The 19,940-nt window shown below is 36.1% G+C and overlaps 4 protein-coding genes across 6 annotated transcripts; all 4 read left to right on the plus strand.

Annotated features, from left to right (window-relative positions):
- The first annotated feature begins 1,479 nt into the window (after positions 1–1,479).
- Positions 1,480–4,546, plus strand: LOC147288109 (Ubiquitin fusion degradation UFD1 family protein). Its single transcript, XM_086240578.1, has 3 exons — positions 1,480–1,826; positions 2,360–3,661; positions 3,927–4,546. Exons 1-3 carry the CDS (start codon positions 1,644–1,646, stop codon positions 4,152–4,154), a joined length of 1,713 nt encoding a protein of 570 aa, XP_086096704.1. The 5' UTR covers positions 1,480–1,643; the 3' UTR covers positions 4,155–4,546.
- Positions 4,547–6,901: 2,355 nt separating this feature from the next.
- LOC147288110 (ERD (early-responsive to dehydration stress) family protein) lies at positions 6,902–12,097 on the plus strand. Its single transcript, XM_086239921.1, has 11 exons — positions 6,902–7,215; positions 7,836–7,982; positions 8,430–8,565; positions 8,810–8,911; positions 9,291–9,410; positions 9,550–9,630; positions 9,958–10,298; positions 10,420–10,665; positions 11,070–11,394; positions 11,514–11,747; positions 11,840–12,097. The coding sequence occupies exons 1-11, from the start codon at positions 6,902–6,904 to the stop codon at positions 12,095–12,097; spliced, it is 2,304 nt and encodes a 767-aa protein (XP_086096047.1).
- A 1,993-nt stretch (positions 12,098–14,090) lies between these two features.
- On the plus strand, positions 14,091–16,083 carry LOC147288111 (Acid phosphatase/vanadium-dependent haloperoxidase-related protein). 3 transcript variants are annotated; one of them, XR_015121774.1, is made up of 6 exons: positions 14,091–14,277; positions 14,408–14,564; positions 14,738–14,788; positions 15,091–15,183; positions 15,770–15,892; positions 15,935–16,083. XR_015121774.1 is itself a non-coding variant. In XM_086240542.1 (5 exons), the coding sequence occupies exons 1-5, from the start codon at positions 14,141–14,143 to the stop codon at positions 15,824–15,826; spliced, it is 495 nt and encodes a 164-aa protein (XP_086096668.1). In that variant the 5' UTR covers positions 14,091–14,140; the 3' UTR covers positions 15,827–16,083. The 3 variants fall into 3 exon arrangements, 2 of the variants coding, with proteins under 2 accessions (XP_086096668.1, XP_086096667.1); XM_086240542.1 differs by having other exon boundaries at positions 15,770–16,083; XM_086240541.1 differs by lacking the exons at positions 15,770–15,892; positions 15,935–16,083 and adding an exon at positions 15,469–15,695.
- A 476-nt stretch (positions 16,084–16,559) lies between these two features.
- Positions 16,560–19,245, plus strand: LOC147288112 (glycosyltransferase BC10-like). Its single transcript, XM_086240980.1, has 9 exons — positions 16,560–16,826; positions 17,022–17,138; positions 17,257–17,357; positions 17,510–17,581; positions 17,711–17,792; positions 17,887–17,967; positions 18,115–18,174; positions 18,338–18,484; positions 18,960–19,245. Exons 1-9 carry the CDS (start codon positions 16,560–16,562, stop codon positions 19,125–19,127), a joined length of 1,095 nt encoding a protein of 364 aa, XP_086097106.1. The 3' UTR covers positions 19,128–19,245.
- Positions 19,246–19,940: the final 695 nt, after the last annotated feature.

Genomic DNA, 19,940 nt, shown 5'->3' on the forward strand with positions numbered 1-19,940 from the left:
CTCTCCTAATTTCGTTGTTTTTGTTGCTTTTCAATTTTTCACTGTGTTCAAAGAAGGAAAATATAAATCATATCATATCAAATGAGTTGATGTCACGTAAGAAGTTGGGAAGTAAAAGATCGGAATAATTGTTGGTACATTTTTTTATTTTTTATTTGGGAGTTGGTATATTAAGTGTTTTCCTTTTATTTTTCTTGGGTACATGGGTCAGCAGCCAACATTGAGCAAAGAGCCATTTAGAGGCCGGTCCAATTTTTTCTTCTCTCTTAGATTAATACTTTAATATTTTTTAATTTTTGACTAAGGTCCAAAAAAATTGTCCATATGTTTTTAATTTAAAAAATATCTAATATTATCATAAAATTAATAATATTTAAATCTTAATATTATAATATTAGCATATTATCATATTATAATATTATAATATTATCTTAAAATTAATTGTGGGATTTAAATTATATTAATCTAAGGTCTAAAAAATAGAAAATAATCAAATAAGAAAAAAAATTCTTTAAGGGTACATTTCAATTGTACCAATTAATTGATGGTTTGTCGGCGTTTATGTTATGATTTAGCTCCAAAATTTTGGGTGGAACCCAAAATTCCGTAGCTAAACCCTAACATAACGCCTCCACCAAGCTCATTCTATATCATAGGAGGGGATTGAGTGAAAAGATGAGGATTTACCCTTAAAACTGGGGGAATGAAGCAGCAGGGCCGAGCGATCGGCGGCGGAAACCAAGCGTTCAGATCAAGTGCCCATGTTCGTTGGTACGGACCTAATCGAATATATATATATATATATATATATACCAACCCAGGTATTCGTACAATTGAAATGTACCTATATATATAAACCTAGGTATTAGTACAATTGAAATGTACCTATATATATATAAACCTGTACCTATATATACTTTTTTTTTTTACTTGTTTGATTATTTTCGATTTGTAGGTTAATGCATTTTTTTTAGATTTGTATAATTTATATGGATATTATCTTTTATTATTTTAAATTATAAAACATAAAAACTAGATAATCTTGAATGTTTTAATTAAAAAATGTAAAAATAAAAAATATCCTAACGGATATTATTTTTCATAATTTTTAAAATTAATTCATACTAATTATCTTAATTTTAAGAGATAATTGAGTCAAAATTTTTTAAAAGTCTATTTTTGGACCTTAGTCTAAAAAATTGAATTTAAGTACAAATCTAAATTTCTATATGGTTGTAATCCGAATGACTCTTCAAAATTGGACTTACTTCTAATTAACTGTTGAGCAAATGAAATTCTATTTGGGCCTTCTTAATATATAATCTTGTTTGGGCTTGTAGGCCCGTGAAGCAGCCAATATAGACGCGTTCCTAAAGGAAAGGCCCAGATCCTTCTGGAATCGATGAAATCTAAAGTGAAAATTCCTACGAGGCTGGAAGCCTGGAACCAACAAACAAAACAAAATCCAACAGTCAGAAAACCAATTTCCCATCCCATTCTTCATAAGAGTTTTCTTGACCAACACGAACTTCGACTCTGAACTCTGAGAAACAAAAACCACGCCAAGCCAAAGACGATCAATCAAAGCAAAACCACACCAACCCTCAAAGAACAAAGAACAAAGAACAAAGCGAGAGAGAGAGATGGATTTCGAGCTGAGGAGAGCGAGAGAGAAGCTGGAGAAGGAACAGAAGGAGAGGAAAGAGAAGGCGAGGCAGAGACTGGATAGGGAGAGAAAGGCTAAAGAAGAAGCTAAGAAGCAAAGGGAGGCCATAGACACTGAGAGATCCAGACGCATCTTCGATGCCGCCCAAGCCCAACTTAAGGTTCGATACCAAAATCCCATTCCAATTACTTTGGTTGTTGAAATGGGTCTTTGCTTGATTTTAAGCTTGTTTAGATCGGTGGGTAGAGTTCTATTTTGTTTTTGATTGCATAGTTTGATGAAAGTTTATGACTTTATGCATATAATGTTTTGGGAATCGATGCCATTGGAATTGAATAGCTAGTCCAATGTGATTCTTCTCTTTTTGGCTCATAGGAACATTCTGTGATTAAAATACCTGGGAAAATCACAATGGTTATAGATTTATGAAGGATCCCACGCATGGTCTAAACTTACCCAAATATGTATGGCATAAGAAATTTCTATTATATTCTCCATATTGGTATGGGCATGCTCCCCTTAATCTAGGTTTTTCAAAAAAAAAAAAAAAAAAAAAAAAAGACCTCTCTTTTGTAGGCGATTAGGACATGCCCCACCTTTGGACCTAATGTGATGTTGCATCCATTCTAGAGGGAAGTCCAAAACCTTTCAGTTTATTGGTTGCTTTTGTGTTAATACTTACTATTTTTTCAGGTTGATGAACAAATGCAAGAAAGTTTACTTGTCGGGCGAGGAATCATGTTTTACCGTGCATTAGAAGCTGTACCTTGCCACGGTAGTGGAGATAAGATCAAACTGCCACCTTCCTGCTTCAAGGAACTGTCAGAACAAGGTGCTTTTGATCATGGGCCCTTGTTATTTAAATTGTCAGTAGTTCATCAAGAGGGTTCTTCAGACATGATTGATGCTGACAAGGAAAAGAGTAGGAGCACACATTCGGGTGTTTTGGAGTTCACAGCAGATGAAGGTCTTGTTGGGATTCCTCCTCATGTGTGGCAGAATTTATTTCCATCAGATACACCAACGGTTCCTTTGATAGAAGTCCGCTATGTGTGGCTGCCTAAAGGAACTTATGCAAAACTTCAACCCCTTAGGATAGGTTTCTCAGACTTGCCCAATCACAAGGCCATCCTTGAAACAAGCCTTCGCCAGCATGCTACCCTTTCTGAAGATGATATATTTACTGTCCACTACGGGGAGCTGGTATATAAGTTACAGGTCCTTGAGTTAAAACCCTCTTCAAGTGTATCTGTTCTAGAAACAGATATTGAAGTTGACATAGTTGGTTCTGATAATGCTTCAGAGAAGACGCATGAGAATGTCCTAAAACCACTTACATTTGGAACATCAGAATCTGGAGTGGTTGACGAAGGACACTACTCGTATTACAAGTTCTCAATAGATAATGATACTTGGGAGAAAATTGCTTCGGGAGATGCCAAAGTTGAGGTGAGGATAGAATCAGAGACAAATAACGGGGATACTGATATTTACATTTCCAAGCATCCTCTCATATTCCCAACCCGGCACCAGCATGAATGGTCATCCCATGACATTGGTTCGAAAGTTTTGATCCTTGGCTCAAAAGATAAGAGCTTGGGAGCAGGAACTTACAGTGTCGGTGTTTATGGCTTTAAGGGAAAGACTAACTACCATGTATCTGTGAATGTTCAAGATGACAGTAATCGGAAGGTAGGTCAACAAGCTGTGTCTTCCTCATCATCCATGGAGATGGATACTGTAGAGTGTAAGAATTGCAAGCGTTATATACCCAGTCGGACTATAGGACTCCATGAAGCCTATTGTAGCAGACATAATGTTGTTTGTCAGCATGCTGGTTGTGGAGTTGTTCTTAGGGTTGAAGAGGCCAAAAATCATGTGCATTGTCAGAAATGTGGCCAACCTTTTCATCAGGGAGAAATGGAAAAGCACAGGAAAGTGTTCCACGAGCCACTTCACTGCCCCTGTGGAATTGTGCTTGAGAAGGAAGAGATGGTAAGGAATATTTTTCTCCCCCTTTCCCCTTTCCTTTCAGCATCATTGCATTTCATTGACTGTATTTCATCTTTGCACATATATCACTGTTTGGCATTTAATTGAATTCATGGTATTTCTTATGAGCTACAAAGATCATTTGCATCTATTGTTTGCCTGAAATTTTAGAAATACTAGGGGGGAAAATGAAAAGAAAAAGTTGATATTTTTGTTAATCAAATCATCATTCTATAGACATCTTAAAATTTTCTCTTCATGTTGGCAGGTGCAACACCAAGCCTCAGTTTGCCCCCTGCGCCTTATTGCATGTCGATTCTGTGGGGACATGGTTCAAGCTGGAAACTCTGCTCCAGATGTTCGGGACAAACTAAGAGGATTGTCTGAGCATGAGAGCATTTGTGGGTCGAGGACTGCCCCATGTGATTCATGCGGGCGTTCCGTCATGTTGAAGGACATGGACATCCACCGGATTGCTGTGCACCAAAAGAACTAATACCAGATGTGATATGAGTTACCAGTATGTGTCTTTGCCAAATGTAAATGCTTCAATTTATTGACCTGACTGAAAGAAGGGAATCAAAAAGGAAGAGCCAGCCCCGATTGTATTCTATGGATCAATTTATTGTATCCTTTGTGCATGACATCTTTACCAAGCTATGTTGGAGAGAGGAAGTTACAAAGAATTAAGAAAAGTTAAATTGAATATGAAAGATATGGTGTGGATCATCTGCGTTAGAAATTGTTGAAATAATGGGGAATGTAATATTGCTGAAATTTACACTTCCAATCTAAATAACTTGGCTTGAAAGCCTGGAATGGAAGATGGCACCGGGTGATAGCTGTATATGCATTGATTGGTCATTTATGATTTTCTTTCCCGTTTCATTCATCAGTTACTTTCATAGACTCAGAACTGTGCTGGTAACGATTATGGTTCTTTTTTCCTTTGGTAGTACAAGAACTTGCCTGTAATGGTGATGTCAGGTCAGATTGATGACATGGTGTCACAAGACTCACAACCCATTCATATTCTGCCAGCTCTAATCATTTTTCTCATGTGGTTTATAGCTGGTAGAATATGATTGGGTTGTGACACCAGGTCATCCATCTGAGTCTTGACCTTGGTTAACTTTTTTGCCCCTTTTCTTGTAATAAATTGGATCATGATTTTCTGAGTTAACATTTTACCCTTTTAATTCATTTTGGCGACTTAATCAAATGTAACGATTAATCAACTCCTTTCCTCACTATGTGAACTGTGGAGTGTATCGATACATTCTTACAGGAGTCATGAGGTTTAGTGGGGACTGGGGGACTGGGGTACTGCTATTACTAAAAGCATTAAAAGTACCTACACATTTTTCACAAGTGATAACTACGATTATTATGTCTTTCTTGACAATTACGTTAGTTTAGCATCTGTATCTCGCCATTCAAAATGAATGTGGGGTTTTCTGTTATGACTTAGAGACTTGCGTTAGACCTTGGACCTGTTAACTGTGGATATTGGTTATGCACACAGGATGACACTGTCAAATATAAAGTGAATCAGAATCTATTGACACATTAAATTTGTTATTTAAATAATGGAGTGTTTTACGATATGCGTAAGATATGCCATATGCGTAATGACACATTATTTAATAGACATATTTGATAAATTTGACGAATCTAGCATTATGAGTCGTAAAAGCATGGCCATTTTGAGTTCTAAAGGTATGGCCATTTGTGAATGATTTTCTTTTCTCAAGTTACATATCATGATACATTGCTAAAAACCATGCCACCTTCATCAATGGGGCAAGACAGGAAAGAGCCACTAAAACAAAATCTCAAAGCACAGGGCCTACCCATCTGACCAAATTTTTTATTGTCCCTCTCCAATAGTTTTTCGGTACTACTTTTTCCTTAATCATGTAAAAGCAGGAGCAAATAAATCCAATTTTTGTGTTTGTTTTTGCTTCACAGTCTAGATCATGACCCCAAAAATGCACAGAAAAAAGTAGCCGTTGTAGAGTGACAGAGACATACCCCTTTTGATTACGTAAAGCGAATCAGAGAGAGACACTTTAATGCACCTTCCCACTTGCCGACAATAAAATCCAACTGGTCCCCGGGATTATAAAACTAGTCTCTCTCTTTCTCACGCACATTTAACATTAATCTATTCCTTTATCACCGAATTAGCACTCGATTATCCATTTAATACAAAATCAAAATATTAAATGAAGAAATAAAGAAACCGAAGCGACTGTTAGTAACATCATCATTCATTCATTTGATTCATTTCCCTTTTTACCGAATTTTCAGTCGTTTTCTCAACTCACACTGTGTCTTCACCGGACAGCGAAAACAAAATGTTGATGCTTCTCTGACATCTTGAACGGAAACGCTGCGTTTTGCTCTTGCTGAGGACTTGAGTTTGCTTTGCTTGCCTTGTCAAGAAGGAGGACTGAATTCAGTTCTTATAGCAGAGTAGAGGTAAGACTACTTGTGTTTTTGAATCTTGAAATTGATCTAATGTTGATGAAGATACGTAGGACATTTAAAAGATTATGATTTGGTTTTATGTAAGTCTAAAATCTCTGACTTTTGTTGCTTGTTTGGTTTCTGAGAAATGGCGGGTGTTTTAGTCCATCACTTTCTAACGGATGTTTCAGTTTTTGATCTTTTAGAAGTTCAGTCTATTCACTGTTTGGTTCTAGTAAACACTTTAGAGGCTTAATGCTGTTTGGATGCTGAGAAAATTTCACGAGAAAGATTACTGATATTGATTGTAATTTTACTAAATCAATTATCGCTCTTTATTGCATATATATATATTATTTTCAAAGTTGATAAATGAAATTTTTAGCAATTGAAAACCCATTGGCCCTCAGGTTACTGAATTACACTGGAATTTTTCGTGGTATTGATTCTCTTTTCGCACATCATCTTGGCAACCAAATATAGGATTTATGAAGACCAGAAAATGAAAATGGATGAATTGTGGAGTTCGGGTTCATATTTAGTTTCTATTAGTGCGATTTGGGTTTATATTAACAATTATGCTTTTCTTTTCTCCGAAAATTTGTGTTCTTTTTATGTTTCTATGCAAAGGAATCAACATATTATTCAACACAACCTGTCGATTGCTTTACTTGATATATTCTTTTGACTACTGTAATTGCTCAAAACTTACCCTTTTATTCCTCCAAATTTGCAGAAGAATCATTCATATATATTTTTTTCAAGCAAGATATGGCTTCACTTGGTGATATATCAGTTGCAGCAGCTATCAATATTCTGACTGCATTTGCTTTCTTCGTGGCATTTGCCATTCTTCGGCTTCAACCTGTCAATGATAGGGTCTACTTCCCAAAATGGTATCTTAAAGGGTTAAGGAGCAATCCATTAAGTTCAGGAGCATTTGTAAGCAAGTTTGTGAATTTGGACTTCAGGTCATATGTGAAATTTCTGAACTGGATGCCCGCTGCATTACAAATGCCAGAACCTGAGCTAATTGACCATGCAGGGTTGGACTCTGCTGTTTACTTGAGGATTTACTTGATAGGGTATGCTCTGGCAAATCATCTTTTTCTTTTTAGCTGTTGCATTTGACGATGTAAAATACTTGTAGTTTTTTAGTGGGTATATCTACTTGACAGGGTCGGGCTCTTATTTACAATTCATTTGTTTTAATGCTAGTATATTTTTTATGAGAATTTTGATATATGTATATAAGAATTGTCATTATGTAAACATTTTCAAAAACTAATTAGCAGCTAGTTATAATGTTTGTAAAACCAGAGAAGATATAATGCATTTATGCCAATCCTTTAGTCTCACATGCGGTTGTTTGTTTTGTTTACTATTTTTATGTGATTTGAGGGATTAAATTATTACTGACAATCAGTGATGACTGAGGTTTTGAGTTGCATTTTAAATTTTTCTTCATCGGATGCGAATTCAAGCTTACAGACATCAGTACAGATAATTTCAATGGCTTATTGCAAGTCTTTCTTATATATTGTCAACCCATATACTGTCTAATTACTCTTCTCCTTGCATAAAATGCTTTTTTTCATTGGTTGAATATAGTATTTGAACTGAATAATTCTCTTCTTCTGGCTCTGACTTATCAATTATTTGTCTTCTTCAACTCATTATGTGTTTTTTGCCCATTCAAGTGCAGGCTAAAAATTTTTATTCCCATCTCATTCCTGGCTTTTGCAGTCATGGTCCCAGTCAATTGGACCTATGGCACCCTAAAGAATTCGAATGTAGTTTACAGCAACATAGATGAGCTTTCTATTTCAAATGTTCCTGTTGGATCTAGTAGGTATGCATACATTCTACACTAAGCTCATTGCACCATTTTTCTTTAAATTTTGTTCTCAATTTTAATATATAATTAGCATTTTAAATTAATATGTAAGTGCATGCAAAAGAATGATGCAACTGGATTGATCTGGCTTGTTGAGTGTATGTTATCTTGGCCCTAGGTTCTTATCTCTTGTGAGAACTGAGAATGCCTTGTTTCTTGCCACTCAAAATATGGTAAAAATAATCACTAACCAAGATACTTGTTTAAATTGGTTATTGTTTGTACTATTAATTCGGAGATGGGCTATATAAAGAATCTCTGCCAAATAAACTAAAATGTTAATCTATATGCTTTTACATGTTCATGTATATAGAGGTGGACTATCTGATATTACTGTGTACGGAAACTTGTTTGCATTCCAAGGAAATCCACCTTCTGACCATTATTCAACATTTGATGCAGATTTTGGACTCATTTAGTAATGGCTTATGCTTTTACTTTCTGGACCTGCTATGTATTGAAAAGGGAGTATGAGATAGTTGCATCAATGAGGTTGCATTTTCTTGCCTCAGAACAACGGCGCCCTGATCAGTTCACAGTAAGATCAAGTGATCAACTTGATGTACTATTAAGCTGATGTGATAAATAAATTGACATTGAAGCACAGTAGTGCAGACATAACACCTACTAAGGCGGGCTGGGGTCAAGTAGACTATTTTGAGTTCTATATACCATCCAGTTAGATTATTTTGAGTTGGAATTGTATCAAATTGATGTCGTTTAGGCATTTATTTTTACTTCTATTGTTCCTAACTGTTGTGAAATATACGAATTTGGTATAGGTACTGGTTAGAAATGTGCCACCAGATCCTGATGAGACAGTTAGTCAGCTTGTGGAACATTTTTTTCTGGTCAACCATCCAGAGCACTATCTCACTCATCAGGTTTGGTCCTATTGATTTTCCTTGCATCCATAAATAATTAAATACAGATGCATACACAAACAACGTGCATCCTACTTCGAAATTTCAATTTCAACAGTCCCTGCACTGCTTTAAACAACTCTAAAGTGTTATAAATTAAGTATGATACTTATCCAGTCATAAAACCTGTAAACGTATAATTATGAAAAATTCCATTATAGTCGAATTTGAAATGATTTTTATACCTTTAGGTAAATTGAAGTTATGTTTTAATTTCTTGTAATAGTTCTGCTTACTGGTTTACAATGTTAGCCCTTTCAATGCTTATTACACAGTATTTTCTTATTCCATGTTTTTTTTGGTTTAGTTTTTACTTTCTTACTGAAGTATTTGAATGCAGGTTGTTTACAATGCAAATAAACTTTCTAAGTTAGTCAATGAGAAGAAGAAAGTTCAGAATTGGCTTGACTACTATCAACTTAAATTTTCGAGAAATTCATCCAAAAGACCATTTAAGAAGGTATTCCATTCCTAATGATATAGTACTATTCTAATTCCTTTCTTATTCCTTCTCTCTTTTCTCTTTTCTTTTCTTAAAAAAAAAAAATGATTATCTCTCATGCTATATCTCCCTTACGTTAACAATGTCTTGTGAGCAGACTGGATTTCTTGGCCTTTGGGGTAATAAGGTGGATGCAATTGATTTTTATACATCTGAGATCGAGAGGCTATCAAAAGAAGTAAGTAGCACTTATGAATTTCTGAACTATTGTTTAATTATTCCGCCTCACTTGTTCTATGTTGCCTCTATCTGATACTGAAGCAATGACTTAATTAGCCAAACTGGTTTGTCGACCATCATGCACTGTGATTGATGCACTACTCATTAATAATCAAAGGTATATTCTGAGAGGGTTTTTTAGTAAGCAAATATCAGACTAGAAAGGGTTTTCAGTTCACATAGTGCTCCTACAAATTTAGTAATGGCATGTTAGGACCGAATTGTGCATTTACTGAAACGCTTGTGATTAATTGTGTTCATTCTTTTTCAAATGTACTATTGACAGATATACTCAGAGAGAGATAGGATCACAAATAACCCTAAATCTATCATGCCAGCAGCATTTGTTTCCTTCAAAACTCGATGGGGAGCCGCTGTTTGTGCACAAACTCAACAATCCAGAAATCCAACTATATGGTTGACTGAGTGGGCTCCAGAACCCCGGGATGTTTTTTGGGATAGCCTGGCAATACCATATGTTTCACTGACAATTAGGAGGCTTATAATTGCTGTTGCCTTCTTCTTCCTCACCTTCTTTTTCATGATACCCATTGCATTTGTACAGTCTCTTGCAAACATTGAGGGTATTGAGAAAGCTGTCCCCTTCCTAAAGCCCATTATTGAAGTGTGAGTACTTTCTTCCTATATATCTTCATTTGCATTAATGTATCTGATTGACTTTTCCCAAGCTGGATGCCAACACTTAATTATTTTATATTTTACTAATGGCATCCCATTTTTCATGCAGGAAATTCATAAAATCATTTATCCAAGGTTTCCTCCCTGGAATTGCATTGAAGATTTTTCTTATATTTCTTCCTTCTATTTTGATGATAATGTCCAAATTTGAAGGCTTTAGCAGCATATCATTTCTAGAGAGGAGATCTGCTACTAGATATTATATTTTCCAATTTGTTAACGTATTTCTTGGGAGCATAATCACTGGAACTGCGTTTCAGCAACTAGATAAATTCATCCACCAATCTGCTAATGAGTACGTCCTTGTATTTGCACCTTAACTTATACTTGCTTCAAAATCTTAGGTTTTGTGAAGGCTTATTTGTTTGGGTTACTGTTATCTGTAATATGTGAAGGGCTTCATGCATCATTAGTTTCATACATTTACATTATGCGAGATTGTGAAAAATGCAAATCAATTAATTGTCATGAACTATTGAACAGCTTATTCAGAAAGTCATTTCTTGCTTCCATTGAGTTAAATTGCGTCTCTAAATTTTATACGATGCTGTACAACTTGTGACTCATCTCTTTTGTGCATAATTTATACAAGCTTAATAGGTCTGCAATGAATATAAGCTTCATCTGCTCTGTATGTGATGTCAAGTGCTGCTTTCATGTGAAAAGTTTTGACATAATATTCATTGGCTATTTCTGCAGTATCCCGAAGACAATTGGTGTTTCAATTCCAATGAAGGCAACCTTCTTTATAACCTATATAATGGTTGATGGGTGGGCTGGAGTTGCTGGGGAGATTCTAAGGTTGAAACCATTGATTATGTATCACTTGAAAAACTTCTTCTTGGTGAAGACTGAAAAGGATAGGGAAGAGGCGATGGATCCAGGAACCCTTGGTTTCAACACTGGTGAACCTCAAATACAACTCTATTTCTTACTTGGCCTTGTTTATGCTGTGGTGTCCCCAATCCTACTTCCTTTCATTATAGTATTCTTTGGCTTGGCCTATGTTGTTTATCGTCATCAGGTAAAACGTTGCATTTCCCCAAGAGATGGGTTTTGTTATTTATTGGTTAAATAGTAATATTCATGTATGCATTCTGACTGAGTACTTCCGCTAATGAAGTTTGGTTCCATGAAATCCAGATTATAAATGTCTATAATCAAGAGTATGAGAGTGCTGCGGCATTCTGGCCTGATGTCCATGGGCGCATCATAACAGCACTAATCGTCTCGCAACTGCTACTGATGGGGTTGTTAAGTACAAAAGGAGCTGCTCAGTCAACTCCATTGCTCATCACACTCCCAGTGTTGACCATATGGTTCCATAGATTTTGCAAAGGCCGTTATGAACCTGCTTTCATTAGATATCCATTACAGGTTTGTTGGCTTCATTTGTTCTAATGAATTATAAGTTACACTTTTCTCATCTTTTGCATTGTTGTTTAATCTTTTTCTATGGTGGGTTACAGGAAGCAATGATGAAAGATACATTAGAACGTGCAAGAGAGCCAAATCTGAACCTAAAAAGCTTCCTTCAAAATGCTTACATGCACCCAGTTTTCAAGGGTGAAGATGATAGTGAGAGTGCTGCATCCATGGAAGAACTGGAGAAGGAACCCGTGGTTGTCCCAACGAAACGCCAGTCTCGAAGGAATACTCCATTGCCCAGCATACATAGTGGTTCTTTAGCTTCATCTCTGCCCGAAGATGTTCAGAAGATGATCTAGCGTTAGAGTGTGTGCAAGTGCAACTCTTTGTTGACTGTACATTTTGGCTCAGAAGGTTGACATTTCTGAAGTTGGGGTGGGATTGTAAATGGCAAAAGGATTAATAGCGATTAGCATTGAGCTTATCATATATATTTCAATGTGTAAAAGGGTCTTTGGATTTAATGTCATGTCAAAGACGTAGATTTTTTCAGAAGATTTTGTAGTTATTGCAATTAATAGATTTGTTTTTTGTCCTTACATATTATTGAAAAAGTAAACTCATCAACTTTTAAGAATTATAAAATCTTTGTATTTTTTTTTTCCGGTATACAAATACTCAGTATCATATGCAATGCAATGGCTACCTTGTAGAATTTTCGAATGTGTATAGGAACCTTTTCACTTTGTCCACTTGCATGGTAAGTAGAATTTCTTGGCCAATGCTAGTAACTTTACTTCAGAAGGAGTAAAATTTCGTTTTTTAGGGGTATAAAAATTTTAACATCATACCAAAAAAATTTTGAAATATTTCGTCGAAATTTTCCGAAATCCTCGAAATTTCGGCGAAATTTCGATGTAGTGTTCAACAAAACCAAAACCAGATCTATATGGGTGGGAGTCGCGGGATGGGAGGCGTGGGTTTTGGGCGCGGACGGTGGTTCTGTGCGAGGTGGGGGAGGAGGCGAGCGAGCGGCGCGAGGCTGGCTAAGGGCGGAGGGATGAGGCGAGCAGCGCTAGGCTGGCTGGGGAAGGAGGGAGGAGGCCAGCAGTGGGTTTTGGTTGCGGGAGGTGGGTGCAGATCTAGTGGCTGGGGAAGGAGGGAGGAGGAAGGAGAAGAGAGAGAAAGAGGAAGGAGAAGAGAGAGAAGACTACTGGAGGAAGAAGATGAAAAGGAAAGAAAAGAAAGTGGAAGTCACGGCCAACGAGGGAAGAAGAGGAAAAGGAAAGAAAAGGAAAGAAAAAAAAGTGGAAGTCACGGCCAACGAGGGAAGAAGAGGAAAGAAAAAAAAGAAGAGGAAAGAAAAAAAAAGAAGAGAAAAGGAAAAAAAAAAAGGAAAAAAAAAAAAGAAGAGAAAAAAGGAAAGAATTTTTTTTTTTTAAGGTAGATTGAGATTTGGAGTTTTTAGACAATTGGAAAGAAAAAAAAAAGTTTGGGATTTTATTTGGGGTTTGATCTGGTCATTTTGGTGTTTCGTTTAGTTGTAAACATAAATTATGAAAAAGAAATTTATCTCATTATCATGAAGTTTCATTTCCTTAATGTTTGGTTTTCTAATTTTGATAATTTGTAAAATTGAAATTTTAGATAAACCGTTGTCGTCGCTGCTGCCATCGGATTGGTTCTATTTTAACCCAATTCGGCTTAATTTAACTATCAAATATCATTTCCAAGTCCATTTGAGTAAACTTGTTACTTTCTGTTGCCATATTGGTGATTTATTCGTGTAATTTTATCATGTAATTATTAATTAGTGAAGTATTTTTTTAACAGTCTTGTCTCTGGCGCGCATTATATTTATCACATATCACATGAAATCTACTATATTATTTGATTTCTTCAATGTTTTTTATCAATGTAGTAGATAATATGTTAAATAAACATACAGTCAAGTTTCATTCAAAATTTCCATATTTTAATAGCAATTTTAGTCATTTTTGTCTAATTTTATCGAAATCGAAATTTTAATCGAAATTTCCACGAAAATTTCCGTCGAAATTTCTATCGAAAATTTCTTCGAAACTGAAATTTTACTCCTTCTTCTTACTTAGAGAACTAAAATTCCAAAATTCTTTATGTCTTGCTTCTTAATAAATCCACCATTTTAATTTTTTTAGAAAATGGTTGGAGTTGGACGGTGCATTTTTTAATGGATAAAGTAAAGAATAATGCAAAACAGACAATCCGATTCCAAATTTCCAACTCATAGAAATCAGCTGTGGCCTGTGGGCCCTGCCGCCAACCTTTTTGACTCATAGAACTCGGTGGCCCTCTTCCCTCCCTTTTGGTTCCACGGCCTAAAAGCTGAGAGAGAGAGAACCAATTAATTAATTAAAAATAGAATGGACGAGGTGATGACGGCTGCGGATGCGACGACGTCGTCTTCACCGTCAACGACGGCGTTCCCATCGAACCTCCCTCTCTTCTCCGCTTTCCTCGCCTGCGCTATCGCTCAGTTCCTCAAGCTCTTCACTTCCTGGTCCGTACACTTGATTCACCCTATCCCAATCCCAATCCCAATTTTTTATTTTTTTTGATGGCCCAATTATTTGGTTTAAAGTAGGAAATGTGTGAAATTGAGTGTGGTTGGTGCTCTGCTCACTGCTCAGGTATAAAGAAAGGAGATGGGATTCGAAAAGAATGCTGGGTTCCGGCGGAATGCCGTCGTCGCATTCCGCCACGGTGACGGCTCTGGCGGTGGCCATTGCCCTCCAACAGGGCACTGGAGGACCCGCTTTCGCCATTGCCCTGGTCTTAGCCTGCATTGTATGTACCAAATTTTCACCCTTTTTCTTTTCTTCATTATTTGCTTTGGAATTTTTGTATATGGGACTTTTGAGTTCACTTGGATATCAAGCATAAACCTTTGCATGTTATTCACTCTGTATGCAAATCTGTGAAATGGGTCACCATGTGTTTGTGTGATTGAGCATTTTCAGGTAATGTATGATGCCTCAGGAGTGAGACTTCATGCTGGTCGGCAAGCCGAAGTAATTTCTCCTTGCTTATTATGCTTCAAATTTTGGAACTTGTTTTGTATGTATGGAAATTTTTTCTTGCCGGACAGTCATAGATTCATAGTCATGCTATGTTATTAGACTGTTAGTTTGAAACACTGATCAGGCACTTTCTTGTTTGGATATGTGTTCAAATTAATAGTCAAACATAACAACCTATCAGTGACTGTTTGGTAAGAGGATATTACCCTCTCTCTCTCTCTCTCGTTCTATTTATATATACATATATATATATATGTTTCTTTATGTATTAATCACATTGATGATTGTCACAGTTGCTGAACCAAATTGTGTGTGAGCTTCCTTCAGAACATCCTTTATCCAACGTTAGACCTCTGCGTGATTCACTTGGACATACTCCATTGCAGGTTTGTTGTACTACTCTTGCTGCCTAACACTTGAGTAAATCAGAGAAGCATGTTATCGTGATATTAATGTTATGAATTAAAGCTCATTGCAAAGCAGACCAAGCACTAATCACATTCTGCATGCTGGTCCTCAGCATACCAAATTATGCGAACTCTGATTAAAGGAAAAAAGGATTTTTTTTTTTTTTCTCAATTCATTTCCTACTCCCAGAGTACATGTTCATTAAGAAATGACATTTTGTTTCCAAGTAGCTGGCCAATGATACTTTCAGTTGACTTGTATAGGTAGTGCATGCAATACTCTTGCTGTGTCTGGAAATGATAATATTGGCACATGTTGGTTCCACTGGACAAGGCTGGAGTGTTACTCATCGTATATATGGCTTGACCACTTATATTATCATTATGAAGTAATATCAAGGTCTAGCTTCTGAGAAATACAGGCTTAGATATACATAAAATTTAGTTGAATGATTTCTTTGATAACAATTATTATAGCTTTGTTGAGGGGAAGCTTTTTGAGCAAGATATTCATTATCGTAATCTTCAGGTTTTAATGATCATTCTTTATTTGGTTTGGTTTCAGGTTATTGCTGGTGCTGTGACAGGATGCATAGTAGCGTATTTAATGAGTATTCAGTAGCACCAAATAAGATATCTTGTTACCAAATACTGATTCTTTGAGCTTCATAGTAATGGGTTGTTGACTAGATGCTGTAGGTTATGCCAGGGCAGAGAAAGAGCTGATTTAAGATGAATTCCTAATTATTGAAAGTCTGTAAAGTTGTTTAGGGGCTTTCACCCTGATGATGCCAGGGGACTATATTTCTTTGATGGATTTGAACATTGTTGTGTACACAGAAAATACCTTTGCTAAATAAAATACACCCTCTTGTGAAACTCTTGATGGATAAAGTACAAAAGAATCTGATATCCTCCAAATTTTCATTCTGTATGAAATTCCAGATGATACTGTTTTAAGTTGTGATTAATGATGTTCCATGTCATGGATTAGAGGGTTAACTTAATGATGTAAATATAATGAATAATGCAAAAAAAAAAAAAAAAAAACGAGGACCATGAAGATTGGAAAGTGTTTCTTAAATGAGGAGGGGACATGTTTCATTGTCACCGGGTTCTTAACAAATAACAGAATTAGACAAACAGAAAAGCAGAATGCAGTTTCAGCTGTCCTCAAAAGTTGAAACGTTTCCTCAGCTCTCTCTCTCTCTCTCTCTCTCTCTCTCTCTCTCTCTCTCTCTCTCTCTCTCTCTCTCTCTCTCTCTCTCTCTCTCTCTCTCTCTCTCTCTCTCCACATGCATTACAAAAACACACTGACACAGAGATTGCATGAGGAAATGAGGACAAAATTAACCATGACACGGAAGAGAGCTTCATCATCCATGAGTCAGCTTTTGAGGTTGGGTTCAAGGCTCGTCATCATTCTCAGTGTCTGGCTATGTGTATTGGCTTTCCTTAGAGTACACCATTGTCAGTTGAAGCTCCAATCCTCATTCTTAACTGCTCGAAGAAGGTCCTGTGTTTTCATTGATGATCAGTTTGAGAGCCCTCCAAAGGTTGCTTTTCTCTTCCTCGTTCGTCGGGATCTCCCTCTTGATTTTCTCTGGGGCACCTTCTTCAAGGTTTGTTTGCTAGTATTAGTTCCATTTATAATGGTTGCTTCAAAACTGAATAAGAAACAAAAAGCAAAAATGAAAATTCTGATATGGGCACTTACAAAATCATATTTCAATATAAAAAAGAAAACGAAATGAGTTGTGATCAGAGCCAAAACTTAGAGAGAGAGGTTATAATATGTTTTGTTGTGAGCTTTACAGAACGGTGATGTGGCAAATTTCTCCATCTATATTCATTCAGAGCCTGGTTTTGTGTTTGATGAATCAACCACAAGGTCTGCTTTCTTTTATGGTCGACAGTTGAACAACAGCATTCAGGTGTTTGATCTTTTAGCTTCTTTGAACACTTCCACAAACACCGCTTCAATTTGTTCATATGTTACTTGGTTCTGTGACACATTGTTCTCTAAGATTGACTGGCAATTTATGTTGGCAGGTAGTATGGGGAGAATCAAGTATGATAGAAGCAGAGCGCTTACTACTTAAAGAAGCTCTGTGTGATACAGCCAGTCAAAGATTTATCCTTCTCTCAGATAGGTAGGTCTTGATCTCTTTTTAACTGACCTCCAACTATAATTCAAACTGATTTGCTAATTTGACACTATCACACTAGTAATACTTGTGTGAATTCAGAGTTTATTACTTTATTCTGAATCTAATTCTTCTTAGCTGCTTATTCTATTCTGCAGCTGTGTACCTCTGTACAACTTCAGTTACATTTACAACTATGTAATGTCTTCTCCAAAAAATTTTGTGGATAGGTATTTGGGATATCAGCATAACCAGAATGATGAATTTCTTTGACATATCTTCAGTTAAATTTTGTGTTTCCTGTACACATGGAAGAAAGAAACAGTGAAGCTGAATTTTTTGTAGTCTGTGTTTTATAGCTTTATTGATGTTAAAGGACGTCGTTATGATCCAAAGATGTCACCTACTATACCTGAAGAGAGATGGCGAAAAGGATCCCAGGTTTTTTATCTTCCTATTTCTTAAATTGAGATTGAACAAATAGTTCAACTGTTCATTGAACCACTACAATGAGATAATGTAATGTCGATCTCAGTGGATAACCTTGGTTAGAAGACATGCAGAAATCGTTGTGGATGACAAAACTGTTTTCCCCATCTTCAGGAAATTCTGTAAGGTATACAGGGAGGCATTATCTGGTCTTATTTCCACTTTTCTGAATGTTTATAGTCTATAATAAAGTAAAGACTAATTAACTGATGAAGTTTCTTTTAGAATGATGTATTTGTTAGCTAAGTCAGTTGTCATGACTTAAAAAATGCAGACAGTTCGGCATTATCACAATTGTATCCCCGATGAACATTATGTGCAGACATTACTGGCAGTACGCAGAATGCTTTCTGTTCTTCTCTGTATTGAATTTCAAAATTAAATTGTGCTTCTTTTGGGAAGTTTATTGAGATAGGTGATTTCTGTCATTTGCAAATATTTGTTTAGAATTTCATCTTGGGATTTAATTCAAATTCTTCATTTGTCTTTGTAATAAGATAAGAGGACTTGACGACGAGCTTGAACCAAGAACATTGACCTACACATCATGGAACCAGTCAACCATAAGAGGGAAAAGAAGATCTTCGCATCCTATAACGTTTGATTATGCAGCTGCAGGTCCTCAAAAACTAAGAGAAATAAAGGTGAGTTGTTGTGCCACATTTAGTCCAGTCGTTAAGACACTTAAAATATAAGCAACAATGTGCCACACAAAACAAGTCCGTTACACTTGTACTGCTTTTATACAAAAACCTGAATTAAAATGGCCTAGATATCTTGTTTCCCTTCTGTGGATCCAAACTTCATGGTCTCTGCAGGACTATTGGGTTCTGCAGTGTGTGCATATCATGATATGGAAAAAGTGTTTTCGTTTTAAGAAGGCAAGGTAGTGTAAGGAAAGACATGACTTGGGTTTTCCTGAGACGTATAGTTTGCCGATGAGAAAGTTGTGGGGGTTTCCTCGTTACCTAAAAAGAAAAAGACATATATAAGGGCAAGCAACATCAGTCCTAGCTAGGCTCAATCAATTTCTGATTTAGGCCTTATACAATGTGTCCCTTGTTGTATTCATATATGATACATCCTTGAGCAATTGCCTTGCTGTTTAATCTCTCACAGGACATTGAGCAGGTGTACTATGAGTATGAACACCGCACTGAGTTGTGCCATACAAATTCCAAAGTCACTCCTTGTTTCTTGTTTGCAAGAAAATTCACTGTTGGAGCTGCTATGCGCATTTTGAGAGAAGGTCTGGTTGGTCCTTTTGATGCTGCTACTGCAATATAATACCAACTACATGGCCTCTGAAAACGGGAAAAGAGACAGACACACACAACTCTTGCGGCATAACTCATAAGCAGTTGCCAGTTTGCCACTAGAAAGTAGAAAGAATGTATTGATTGTACAAAGCAAAACATTCACAGCACGCAAGCAAACTAGAAATGCATGGTTGTACTTGCACACTTGATACATCAACAAGAAAATATAAAATATACTATGTTGACAATTTTACCATTCAAATTGAAGCAAGGTGACATGAGTGCCTATTTCTTCAATCATTCTTCTTCTTCCTGTTGTTGAGATGGAGGTGTGGCAACAAAACATTACCATTTAACATACACACATGTCTATATTTTCTGATAAATTGTAGGTCTTACCAGAATGATTTTTGTATTGAAATCAATTGATTTTTCGTTAGAAAAATATATTCCCTATAGTTAATTAATAATGTACTCGAAAGATATCAAATTTCAATATGCAAGTGAAATCAAACTGCTCTCTTAAAACATAGTATTGGAAATTTGTCCACTGCAATAGTTTCATCAAACTGCTTTATAGTCTTATAGATCAATTGAGTTGGTCAGTAGATTGCTTGTACGAATTAATAGGATTCGGAACAATGGAACCGTTTATGTTACTTCTACTATTTTCAAATTTAAATTTGAAAATAAACACTTGAAGTGTTCTATTTAATCTTATATAATAAATGGTTTCCAATTTATCTAATTTTTTGCAAAGATGATCCTTTAATGAATACTTAAAAAAAACGGTTTGAATCGATAAAATTCTATATAGAGTGAGTTCCATTGAAAATTTGTA

This window comes from Dryas octopetala, chromosome 4 (assembly GCF_963921425.1).
Source record: "Dryas octopetala chromosome 4, drDryOcto1.1, whole genome shotgun sequence".
In the NCBI taxonomy this organism is placed as follows: Eukaryota; Viridiplantae; Streptophyta; class Magnoliopsida; order Rosales; family Rosaceae; genus Dryas; species Dryas octopetala.